We start from the raw sequence: 12,517 nt of genomic DNA, 5'->3' as shown, positions 1-12,517 counted from the left end.
ATTTTAGAGTTATTAAAGTTAATCCCTCTCTTCTCACTCCAAAAGGGCATTTTGGTATTTTATTAAAGTTAATTAAAATATGATAAAAGAGGAAAAAGTTTTACTTCTGTTGATACATTAAGTTTCTGAAGAGATATAGAGAACGTAACGTTCTCAGGAAAGAATAGAAACTGACAGAGAAAACCATCCTACAACTTCTATATCATCCAGAAGGCATTAAAGAGGAGTAAGAGGAGAGAGAACAATTGACAGGAAAAAGACAAGAAGAAGTGCACAATGGATCCAGGTTAGTTTTTCTTTACTGTGTATGAGAAAATAGTGAGTATCATGAAAATTCAAGATCCTGTGTGTAATTTTCATTCAATTGAAAATTAAAGAAAAGCTTACAAGAAAAATAATGAGTATCATGAAAATTCAAGATCCTGTGTGTAATTTTCATTCAATTGAAAATTAAAGAAAAACTTACAAATATAACTTACCACCAAAGCTATGATTCGGGATGATAAGGTTTCTGTGTATTTACAATAAAATTCGTGACAGAACATTTGTGATATATATTATAATATTAAGTAATAGATATTTTAATATTTGTTTATAAACATAAATAAGGATTATGCTGTTCGTATATACGGATTTACAATAATATTTGTTTATAAAATACAATATAAATTAAATTTTATTAAGTTAAATTTAATTAGAATTAGAATTAATTTATATTTTATGAGATTAAAATTAATTTTTAATTTATATTTAATTTAATTTATATTATATTTTATATGTTTTAAATTTTGTAATTTGTTTTTTAAATATTTGTAGATATTTAAAGATACCTGTAATTTTTAAATATCTATGACTATTTTTTTAACAAATATTTTTGCAGATAATATGATAAATAACTATTGAATTTTTTTTTATTGCAGATGAAATAGAAAAGAAACATTATTCGTACACCGATGCATTATCTCCGAGTGAGTTTGGTAGGTGAAAGTACTGTTCAAACTTTGGAAAACAAAGACTTATCTCCTAGATTCTTTTTCTTTAGTTACTCTCTTTCTCAACTCTAAATGTGTCTGTTGTGTCTCTTTGAATGAAGAAAACTTAGTTAACTTGAGTGAAGTTCGTTCAACTGTGCTATGTTTGACCCAAAGAATAGTCAATAACAACTGTGAAACATCACCTTAAAGTTGATAGCAATAGCTACCAACCTAAATGCTATGCTTCTATATATACACATTCAAAGAAAGCAGAAGAAATTTATAGCGTGGAGGAGTGCACAACACAAAGAAAAGTAAACACTGCCACAGGAAGAGTATTACAATGGCAGAGACAAAAGGCACAGTTTGTGTTACTGGAGGAACAGGCTTCATTGGTTCATGGATCATCAAGTCACTCCTTGAACATGGATATTCCGTTAATACAACTATTAGATCTGACCCAGGTAAGTAACTAAAGCTTTATTGGTATCAGAACTGAAGTTAGACTTCTATAATGTATTGATCATTCACGTAAACTTTTATCATGTAAGTTAAAGCAAACACCCACTACAGTAGTTAACGTTGGACAAGGTTATAACTATGTTGTTCTGTTTTGGCATGAAAAGGACGCAAGAGGGATGTTAGCTTTCTCACAAATCTACCTGGTGCATCAGAAAAGCTACGTTTTTTCAACGCTGATCTGAGTGACCCAGAGAGTTTTGGTCCAGCAGTAGAAGGGTGTGTTGGGATTTTTCACACTGCCACACCAATTGATTTTGCAGTGAACGAGCCAGAAGAAGTTGTGACCAAAAGGGCCATCGAGGGAGCACTGGGCATACTGAAAGCAGCTGTGAAATCAAAGTCAGTGAAGAGGGTTGTCTACACTTCTAGTGCTTCCACTGTTTCCTTCACTGGCCCAGAGCCACAAGATGTGGTTGATGAAAGTGCTTGGAGTGATGTTGATTTGCTGAGGAAGTTGAAGCCTTTTAGTTGGTCATATACAATTTCAAAGGTGTTGACAGAGAAGGCAGTGTTTGAGTTTGGAGAACAGAATGGATTGGAAGTTGTGAGTCTTGTGCCTCCCTTTGTTGTTGGACGTTTCATCTGTCCCAAGCTTCCTGACTCTATTGAAAGAGCACTGCTTTTGTTGTTTGGTACACTGCTTACACCTTATTCCACTCTCTTATTCCTTTTTACTTTTCATGTTTCAAACTGAGTTCTATCGAAATCATGACACCTTTTCACAAGATTAAAGGTTGTATAATTGAAGTTGGCGTTAAATTGATGCAGGCAAAAAGGAAGAAATTGGAGTGATCCGTTACCATATGGTTCATGTGGATGATTTGGCTAGAGCACATATCTTTCTGCTGGAGCATCCTAATCCCAAAGGGAGATATAACTGTTCACCCTTCATTGTACCCATTGAAGAGATTGCTGAAATTATTTCAACCAAATACCCAGAATTTCAAATACCATCTGTAGAGTAAGTTCTGTTCTCCTTGCACATAGTCAACTTTTCAGATTGCAGTTTCAGTCACAGTTTCTATCATAACACAATTCACAAATCTAAAAGTTGGTGTGACAATTATACAGTATCTGGTTTTGTATTAACTTTAGGAGTAATGATTGATTTGTGTTGTTCCTTCAGAGAGGCGAAGGAAATAAAAGGTGCCAAGTTGCCACATTTAGACTCGCAGAAACTGGTGGATGCTGGCTTTGAGTTCAAGTATAGTGTGGAGGACATTTTTACTGATGCGATTGAATGCTGCAAGCAAAATGGTTATCTTTAAATCATTTCACTCATCAGATTCACAAAATAAAATCAATGATTGTTGGAGGCATCTACACTGTTTGATGCATCTTGTTATTTTCCTAATTAGTCAATAAAGGATGTAATTTTTGTCCTTTGTCTCAGTACAGTGTAAATCTTCAATATTCATGTTTTCATGTCAGTTTTAAATCTTGTTGCATTATCTGATGCAGTGTGAAAATTCATCTGTCGTCAAAAATAACAGACTCACAGTACAACAATCATAATTTAATTTTTTATTTGGTGGAATCATGATTTTGAGTTAGAATTTTTCAGTGTGTGATTCCGTAAACAACTAAAAAAAACTGTAGTCAACGGTGATCTTACGTAATTGGAACGAGTTATACCTTAAAAAAGAAACGAAGAAAAGTGAAACAAATATAAGAGAAAAAGAATAATAATAGAAAAATATTGATTTGGAAATGTTAACCATTTTTTATAACAATTTTTTATAAATAAATTCTATGTCACTGTTTTATTAATTTGTTTAAATTTATTTTAAAAAAATATTTAAAATGAATTAATCTCGTCGATGTTGTAAATAAATTATAAAAAAAATTGTTAAAAAAATATTTTTCAAAACATATTAGTGATTTGATAGAGTAAAAATATATCAAAATAAAAAATTTTGGAAATTATTTTAAGATAGTAGGAGGAATGTGTGGAGAAATTGCTTTCAGTGACAGTTTCTATACATAAACTATTTTTAGAAAATTATGAGAGATTTTTAATGAATAAATTTTTGTATACAGTAATTTTAATTTGTAAAATTCATTTAGTTCCTCGTAAAAAACTTTTCCAACCGACATAAAAAGTTTGGCATAAGAGGAACATAATTATGATTTCGTCGCCCAAATGTTACACGCTCTTATGATAAAGTAGTAAAAATGTTTTTACAACAGGAAAAAGTAATAATTTGTTATTGTAAAATAATATCTTATTTCAATTTTTTTTTACAACTAACACAGCAAATATATTATTTTTTATTGAACTTAAAATACGTTAATATAATAATAAATAAATAATAAATTAATAAAAAATGACAGTATGTTATGTTGTGTTAAAATGTTAAAAAGTATGTGTTAAAAATATTTTTTAGTTGATTTTCTCGAAACAAAATAATAGTTTCTTAAAATGATTATGAGATAATGATTATGAACATCTCGTTTAAGAAATTTAATTTTAATTTTGAAAATAATTTATGGGAACGAGAGGACCGGAAAGATAACTCTGTGTAGCTGAGCATATTTTTGGTTGACGGAATCATGGTCTTTCATGTTGATTTTTATTTTTTAATAGGTTTAAACCCTCGGTTACTCCTCAATTTTGTATGAAAATTTTAGTTGGATCATCATTTTTGTAACTGTCTTAATTGGGTCATATTTTTTGTAAAAATAAGCAAATTTTACCCTAACCGTTAAGTGCTCTCAGACGGCGTTAAATTTAGCTGATGTGTTTATGCTGATGTGCATTGTTTGATTAGATGGAATTTTTATTTAAATTAAAAAATTATGACGTGACAAAATTGAATTAATTTATGTTAAAATAATATGTTAGGGATTGAAAAAGGTCAGAAAAGGAAAAAGTAAATTGAAAAGGGAATTAAGGATCTGGACATTAACCACTGAACGTTCTTCATCAAGTTAGGCCACAAGCCTCCCTACCGGCCATTGGTCACGGTCGGAGCTTCGCCGGCGACAATCTCTCTCTGTCTCTCTCTTTCTCTCTCCGAAGTTCAGATTCTCTCTTTCGCTCTGTGTTGGAATTGGGTCTCTCCCATCATTGTTGGTGTTCTGAGTGATGGGTATGCCCTGCCGCTGTTCCCACACCTCACTCGATCAGTAATTCAATTTTTCTGAGTTTCTATCCAAACTTTGTCTTACTAACCATACCACCAATCATCACAGACTTAACCCTACTGCAAAGAATGAACATTGAACTTCCAATGCATGATTAAGTTAACAACCTCCTCCACTGTAGCTTTTCTCTTTATGCTTGATGTTCATTTGTTTTATATTGGGTTAAATATGTTTTTGGTCCCTTAACTTTCAGTGAAAATTGGAATTAGTCCATCTTCAAAACTTTGGCCTAATTTAGTCCCCAAACTTTAGAAATGTGTGAATTTAGTCCTTTTAACTAAATTTTGTTAGGTTTATTTGATGTTTTAATTGCGTTTCATGATATCATTTGAGTTGTTTACACTGTTTGACACAATTTTGCTTCAATGTTAACTGAGAAATGCGTTTGAAACATCAAATAAAGTTAACAAAATTTAGTTAAAAGGACTAAATTCACACATTTCTAAAGTTTGGGGACTAAATTAGTCCAAAGTTTTAAAGAGGGACTAATTCCAATTTTCATTGAAAGTTAAGGGACCAAAAACATATTTAACCCTTTTATATTTTATGCCAAATCTTTGTCATTTGGGACTTATAATTTGATTTAGGTTGCTATAAATCCCAACTTCCAAGGCTGTGAACTGAGCCTTTTAATTTGTAAATTACAGCTAGTGTGTTCTGGGACAGTTGGAAAACACTAACAGCTATTTTTTTTTTAATTTTTTTTATACGTATTTTATATATTGCCTTGTGGAGAACAATATGTTTAGGCAGACTGAGAAAGAGAAAGGGAATAGACTTTATTAAGCAATTGATTATCTTTCTTGTCTAGGTAGTCGGAGTTATCTGGAATTGATTTCAAGGAAGCTGCATACGCCAATTGTATTTGAGGATCAGAAGAAATTTGGGTAGCAAATATTCCGAAACTGGAGGTCTCAAGATTAATAACTTACCCTTAATAAATAAAGCTCAAATAACTAAAACATTGGTTCAAACTCTGCCAGGCCTTCCTCCTCATGGGCAGAGCAAATTGCAGTCTGGTTTGACACCTTATGCTCAAGAAGGCCAAGTCAACACCATACTTCATAATCCTCTGTCATCTGTTTCAGACACTCCACCGCCTTTTGGAATTCACCTCTTTTTGAATACCCATCAATCAAAGTGGTGAACCCCATCGCGTACCCTCCATGTCACCCTTCTTATAAAAACCATGGCCAGTGATGCCTCCGATGGTGAATAGCAGTGCTGGCGACGCCTTAGACCGTGACTCGCGACGACCGATTGGGTGGAGGCGAAAAACCTTAATGGGTTTCGAATTGGTAGAACGCAGTTGATTGTCTTCGTCTTCTCTAGGATTCCAATTCCTCTTCTCCCACTGACCAAATCCCTAAAACGCTTTCTCTAATCTTATTTCAGTAAAAATGTTTTAATCTGAAGAATTTTACCCTCGATTGAGGGAGAAAAGGTGTATGTCTGGAGAGTGAGGGTTTGAGGGTGGAAGTTGGAAGGAAGCAGTTTGGGCGGAGGAGCGGAAAAGATGAAAGGTGATCAGTGGTTAGAGGGAAGAAGAAGCACCATCGCCATGTGGATTTGATGATTATAAAACACATCACACATTCAATTTAATGCACAATGCCACACCATCAAAACATAAAATACACATCAGCTAAATTTAACGCCGTCTGAGAACACTTAACGGTTAGGGTAAAATTTGCTCATTTTTACAAAAAATATGACCCAATTGAAACAGTTACAAAAATGAGGACCCAACTGAGATTTCCATACAAAATTGAGGACCAACCGAGGGTTTAAACCTTTTTAATAAATTAAAATACTTTTTTCATCTAAGATATTTAAATTTCAGATTTATCTAAATAGTTGTCAGTATTTTGTTTTTCTAATTTTTAAACGCATTACTTTTACTTCTTTAAGTAATGTTCCATGAAACGCATTTACCAAGAATATATTCGAAAACATGCAAAAATAATTTAATATCAAACAAATATAGATTTTCCAAATCAAAATATTATTTTAAATAATTTTTTTTCAACACATCATAAAAAAGTATATAAAAAGAAAATCTCTAATTCAATTATTTACCCGAGTGCATCTTTAATATTTTTTATACTAAATAATATTTATGTTCTTGAATATTGATGTGATATTTGCATCATAAATATTTACTAGTTGTTAAAACGGTTAAAATTTATGAGTTAATTAAGTTAATCACGGATTCATTGAGTTAGATCAATTTTTTTTTAAATTTTGATATAAGTTAATTTTGTAAGCTTTAATTCGCCTAAATTTTTAATAAATATTTTTTTTATTAGATTAATTATTTTATAAAATATTAAAACAAAAGTTTGTGTAAAATGATTTTTTTATACAAGATTTTATAAATTAATAACTCAATTTTTTATATAAAAATAAATTTGAATCGTTATGTTGTCATTGAAGATTTTGTTGGAAAATTTTGAAATATTTTTGTACGAATAAAATTTTATATTTGATCGAATATAAATCTAATTTAAAATTTTTATTTTTTATTTAAATTTGAATTAGAAATTTTTTATTATTTTTTAATTAAAAAAACCTGTAAATGAATAAGTAAATCAACTTATTTACTTTTAAATCATCAAACTAAATTCAAATATTTTTGACCCGTTAAAAAGATAAATCAGATTAAATTAATTTATTAAATAGTTAATTCATGATAAATTGATCGGATCAAACCAAATGATCCGTTTTAACACCACTTGTAATATATATATATATATATATATATATATATATATATATATATATATATATATATATATATATATATATATATATATATATATATATATATATATGACACCTTTGTGTAGTCACACATATATTCCTGTGAGAAAATATTCACTAAAATCATTCCAAAATTTTTGTTGAAAAATAAAATAAATAATATGCTAAAAGATGAGTGGCAGAGATCAAAATTGGCAATATTCGTAATTAATAATAACATGAAAAAAATTAGAGGAAGAGATAAGGAAAAAGTTTGACTTCATATGCGTAAAACATTATCTTTATGTAGAAATGAGTTCCACTACATAGGACAATTATGTCTTCTTCTCTCAAAACATAAAACATATCAAATCAATCGAGTCTTATAAGAGATGTTTTTCTTATAAAAAATATATATTTGTATCTTTAAGAAAAATTTAATATTTATTTAGGGGTGAAGATAAATTGGATTTTTTAAAACTGAGGTTAGATCTAACTCAAATTTAATAAAGCAAATTGGATTTATAATTTAAATTTATTTTAATAAGATCAATTTGAATTTTTTCAATTTAATTTAAATGAGATTAATTTATTATGTAATTTAGACTAAATTTGATATGAATAAATCTAAGTTTGATATAGGATAAAGTTTACTTTAGATTATGGTTTTAATTTAATGATAATATCATGAATGAATTAAACACACATACTTAATCTGTTTAATTCCATTTAAATCTAACTAGATATAAATTAGGTCACACTTAGTTGACCAAATCTAACATTAACTTGATTAATTTTGAGTTAACCTAAGTTTGGGGTTATACAACTTAAACGAGACTTGTCAACTTGGCTCGACTTAGGCCCAACTAACTCACTTTAACTTGAATATGACTAACTCGCCTTGATTTATATTTGACTAGCTCACCTCAACATGGATCCAGACTAACTCGTCTAAGGTCAACTAAGCTCAACCTAGACTTAGGTTGGTTTGGCTTAAACTAGGCTTGAGTCAACTTGGGACTGAAATACTTAGCTCAACTTGAGTTGAAGTCGACTTCACTTAATAAAGGTTTGGGCTAACATGAGTTGATCTAGACTTGAATCGACTTGACTTGACCTGAATTTGAATTGACTAGACTCAACTTAGGCCTAGGCTACTCAAATCAACCCTAACCCTAACGAAATTAATTTACTTAGGTCTGACTGAATTGCCTTGACTTCAGTCTAGATTGACTCGGCTAGACATGAGATCAAGTTGACTCGCCTTAACCTTAACCCAGGTAGACTCGACTCGACTTGGTTCAAGTTTGAATTGGCTCAACTTCAACCCAAGTGAACTTAATTGAACTTGGGTCTAAGTTAACTTGTCTCGACTTGGGTTCAATTTAACTCAAATTAACTTATTTTTACCTTGACTTGACTTAACTTGGACCTAGGCTAACTTATCTCAATTTTGGTCAAGATGAACCCAACTTGACTTTGTGTCAAGTTGACTCGACTTAAACCTAGGTAGACTCGGCTTGACTTAGATCATAATCAACTTAGCTTGATCATTGTAAGATTCAGATAAAATAAAAATACTTTTTATTTTATTTTTAGAATTTCTAATATTAAATATTTAATTAAAAGTATTTTATTGAGTGATAAAAGTGTTAAGGCGACGTGTGAAAAATGAATTAATCATTATTTTATTTAATTTTCGAAATAAGTTAAAGAAAGGTTGTATTTTTATTTGAGGGAGAAGGTGGAAGGCATTTCTTTGTTGTAGGTTATTATTTTGAAGAGAGAGAAAATCATATTGTAGATTTTATTTTGCATGGCAATGATATCTTTATGTGAGAGAGAGTAGATAAATATTGCATTTATCATGACTATGTAGTGAATGATCGAATGAGTTTGGGTGTGACTTTGTCTCTTTGATGAAAATGATTGTATGGTTATATGCTGGTGATTCTGAATTCTAATAGTGTCGGTGTAAGTAATTTGATGTCATGTCATGTGAAGGTGTGAGTAGGTGTATGATGACATGTACTATTCGAAATCTTATTCTAAGTTGATGTTGAATACTTATGTTTGTTATATGACCTGTTTCTGTTAGCTCACCCTTGCATGTGTGGTTGTGGTTTACACCTGCGATGATCGTACTTGTACGGGAGTAGATGTTGTTATAGATGTAGCTAAAGCGAAGTTGAGCAGCGAGATACATGGGAGAACTATGGGATTTTAATTTCAATGTTAATAGTTTTGTAAGGGAATCCTATGAATGTTTTATAGTTGCATTTGATTTATAGAGTTTTCAAAAATTTAGCTATAATAAATGGAAGTTCTATTTAAATTGTGTCTTGCAATGGTATCCCAGTTAATTAAAAAGTTTTTGTAAACCCGGGACATCCCAAAATTAGGGGTGTTACAATCATAGTCTAAACTAACTTGGTTTGACTAAGTCCAAACCAACTTAAGTAATATTGTTCCAAGTCAACTCAACTCAACATGAAGTTGGATCGACTTAATTCGATCCGCTCACAATAATATGACAAAAATAATGTCCAATTTTTTCACACTTAGAAGTCACACTAACATAATATCCATATAAGAGCATAGTAAACATGCACGTGAAATTGTTCAAAAAGGTAAACCAAACACTAGAATATTAAAACTTTTTAAATTATAATAAAATAAGTTGATAAGATCATCATCATGTGTTGTTGAGTTGTTCATGTTGTCGAGTTGTTCATGTTGGAACTTGTCATGTGTTACTGAACTTCCTAACAAACGTCCATAACATATGTCTTCTTTCTATTTTTCTATTATGCTCGTATCTTATATATTTTTTCTTTTCCTTTCCTTTTTACAACACATTACACTTTTTCTACAATCAGACACATGTTATTATTCTCTTCTTTTCCTTTTTCATAGAGCTATGAGATCCTATGATGGCATCAGAGAGCTCTTTAAATGAAGAGCTCTGTTGCGTCTCACTTTGATTTTGCCCCTTCTTGTTTACCTTTCTTATGCCTTAATCTTACTTTCTTTTATTTCTTATTCTTCTCATGGCCACCATTGAAACAAATCAACCTCTTCAAGATCATACACACAACTATCTTTATCTCCATCCTGATGAAAATCTGACTATATCTCTCGTTTCTCTTGTCTTTGATGCCATAAATTACCACTCTTGGAGCCGATCTAGAGTCATTGCGCTTTCTGCAAAGAATAAAGTTGAATTTGTTCTTAGTTTGGCACCTCAACCTGCCAAAACCGTGTTTCTTATCTAGCGTGGTTCAAATGCAAGAGCATGGTCATATCCTGGATCATGCATTTGGTTTCACCTTTAATAATTGAGAGTAATATATGGATAGACCAGACTTTAGTGTTAGCATAAAGTTGAAGAGAAGATGTTTTGATGATGTCTTAAAGTAAGTTTCAAGTGTTCTTGTTGCAAGAAGATCGTCATGAAGACTTGTCTTATGTCAAAGCTTTTGTAATTTAGTAGATTTATGTATAGGATGTGGTTTATCTTTGATTTTATGTATTGTTTGCCTTAGGTTGCGTTAAAATTCGTTTTGAATCAGAAAACCTCATTTTATACTCAAGACAATTGATTATCAACTTATAAATAATCTATTATCAGTAATCAATTATGACTTGCCATAATCGATTATCATGAGCAATTATGAGAATTTTTAAGCAAGTTTTTTACCGTTGTGTATTCATTAAATGCATAATCAATTACCATAATTGGATAACTTGGCGTGTTGGCATAGAGCGAGAACTTTCACATGGATTGTGATTGAGTGTTGTTGTGGTTGACATGGAGCGAGAACTTTAACATGGAGTATGATTGAGTGTTGTTGTTGTTGCTGAGTTGAAAGTTTGTCATCCTTCTTGAAGCATTCGGAGGAGGTGTTCATCCTTTGTGAAGATTTAGAGGAGGTGTTCATCCCTTGTGGGTTACAGGGGTAGTGAGTTTCATCTCTTGTGGTAACAAGAGAGGTGTTATAACCTTCAACTTGTTTATTTTCTTTGTGATTGTAACAGTTTGTTGGTTTGTGCTAGTGAAGCATTAATTCTCGGTTGAGATTAATAACTGGGTGTAGGATCTGTTTGATCTGAACTAGGATAAAAATTACATGTGCAATTTTCTCTCTTTCTTACTCTTTAAATTTGTTTAAATTGTTTAAAGGAATTTTTATTTACAAGAAAATTTATTAAAAGAATGATTTGCGATAAGAAACCAATTCACCCCCCCTCTTGATTTGTTGAACGCGTTAACGATTCCACTGCGTCGCTCTAACATTTAGATATCTGGAATGATCTTAAAAATCATTTTGCATAAGGCAATCTTGTTTATATATCTAATTTCATATGGAAGTAGCGACTTTATCATAGGGGGATCCTTCTGTCACAGAGTATTTCACCAAGCTCCATGTTCTTTGGGATGAAATGGATAGTTTCCAGCTAGACCCAACCTACATTTACAAGCCCAAATGTCCTTGCATTGTTTCATCTCTTATTTCACAAAGGAAACGTGAAGTTTCCCGTTATACAACTCCTCTGAGATTTCAATTATCAATTTTCAAATATAAAATCTCATGTTCTATTACTTGAACCCATCCCTCTCATATCAAAGATATTTTTCTCTAGTCGTTCAACAAGAACTTCAACTTATGGTTGGTCATGTTACTGCTCAAATTTGTGGTAATAACACTACTCGTACTCTTGCCACATGCACGCATTGCCACCACATTGGTCACACCTAAAATACCTGCTTCCAAAAACATGGTTTCCCCAATCAAGAAAATTGGCTTGTCAAAACAAATAATAACAACAGTCACAAAATTTGCACTTATTGTAATAAAAATAGTCATACTATTGATATATGTTACAAGAAGCATGATTATCCTCCTGCCATAAATTTTACAACAACAAACCCGACCAGATCCACAATGAAGCTACGCAAAATGATACCAATTTGGATCAAGATCACTTTCCTACAAATAACATATGTATTACACCTCAACAACATCAAATCCTTGCCAAGCACTTCAAACAATCCAACATCAAATCTCCCAACGTGTAAATCAACCAAGTTAGATCTATTTCTACCTATACTTCTTTACCAGGTAATATCA

At 31.3% G+C, this 12,517-nt stretch overlaps 1 protein-coding gene across 1 annotated transcript; it reads left to right on the top strand.

Moving 5' to 3' along the window:
- Window positions 1–1,144: 1,144 nt before the first annotated feature.
- Window positions 1,145–2,947, top strand: LOC108328041 (vestitone reductase). Its single transcript, XM_017561817.2, has 4 exons — window positions 1,145–1,438; window positions 1,601–2,128; window positions 2,265–2,457; window positions 2,623–2,947. The coding sequence occupies exons 1-4, from the start codon at window positions 1,318–1,320 to the stop codon at window positions 2,762–2,764; spliced, it is 984 nt and encodes a 327-aa protein (XP_017417306.1). The 5' UTR covers window positions 1,145–1,317; the 3' UTR covers window positions 2,765–2,947.
- The last annotated feature ends 9,570 nt before the right edge of the window (window positions 2,948–12,517 follow it).

Source organism: Vigna angularis, chromosome 2, assembly GCF_016808095.1.
Source record: "Vigna angularis cultivar LongXiaoDou No.4 chromosome 2, ASM1680809v1, whole genome shotgun sequence".
Classification (NCBI taxonomy): Eukaryota; Viridiplantae; Streptophyta; class Magnoliopsida; order Fabales; family Fabaceae; genus Vigna; species Vigna angularis.
The sequence above is the reverse complement of the archived record's forward strand: the minus strand, read 5'-3'. Positions and strand labels throughout refer to the sequence as shown.

Excerpts from the sequence above, each read along its gene's own strand:
- LOC108328041 (XM_017561817.2), top strand. The coding sequence starts at position 1,318 with ATGGCAGAGACAAAAGGCACAGTTTGTGTTACTGGAGGAACAGGCTTC. Across the intron at positions 1,439-1,600 it reads AACTATTAGATCTGACCCAG|GACGCAAGAGGGATGTTAGC; the intron begins GTAAGTAACTAA and ends TGGCATGAAAAG. Across the intron at positions 2,129-2,264 it reads AGCACTGCTTTTGTTGTTTG|GCAAAAAGGAAGAAATTGGA; the intron begins GTACACTGCTTA and ends AAATTGATGCAG.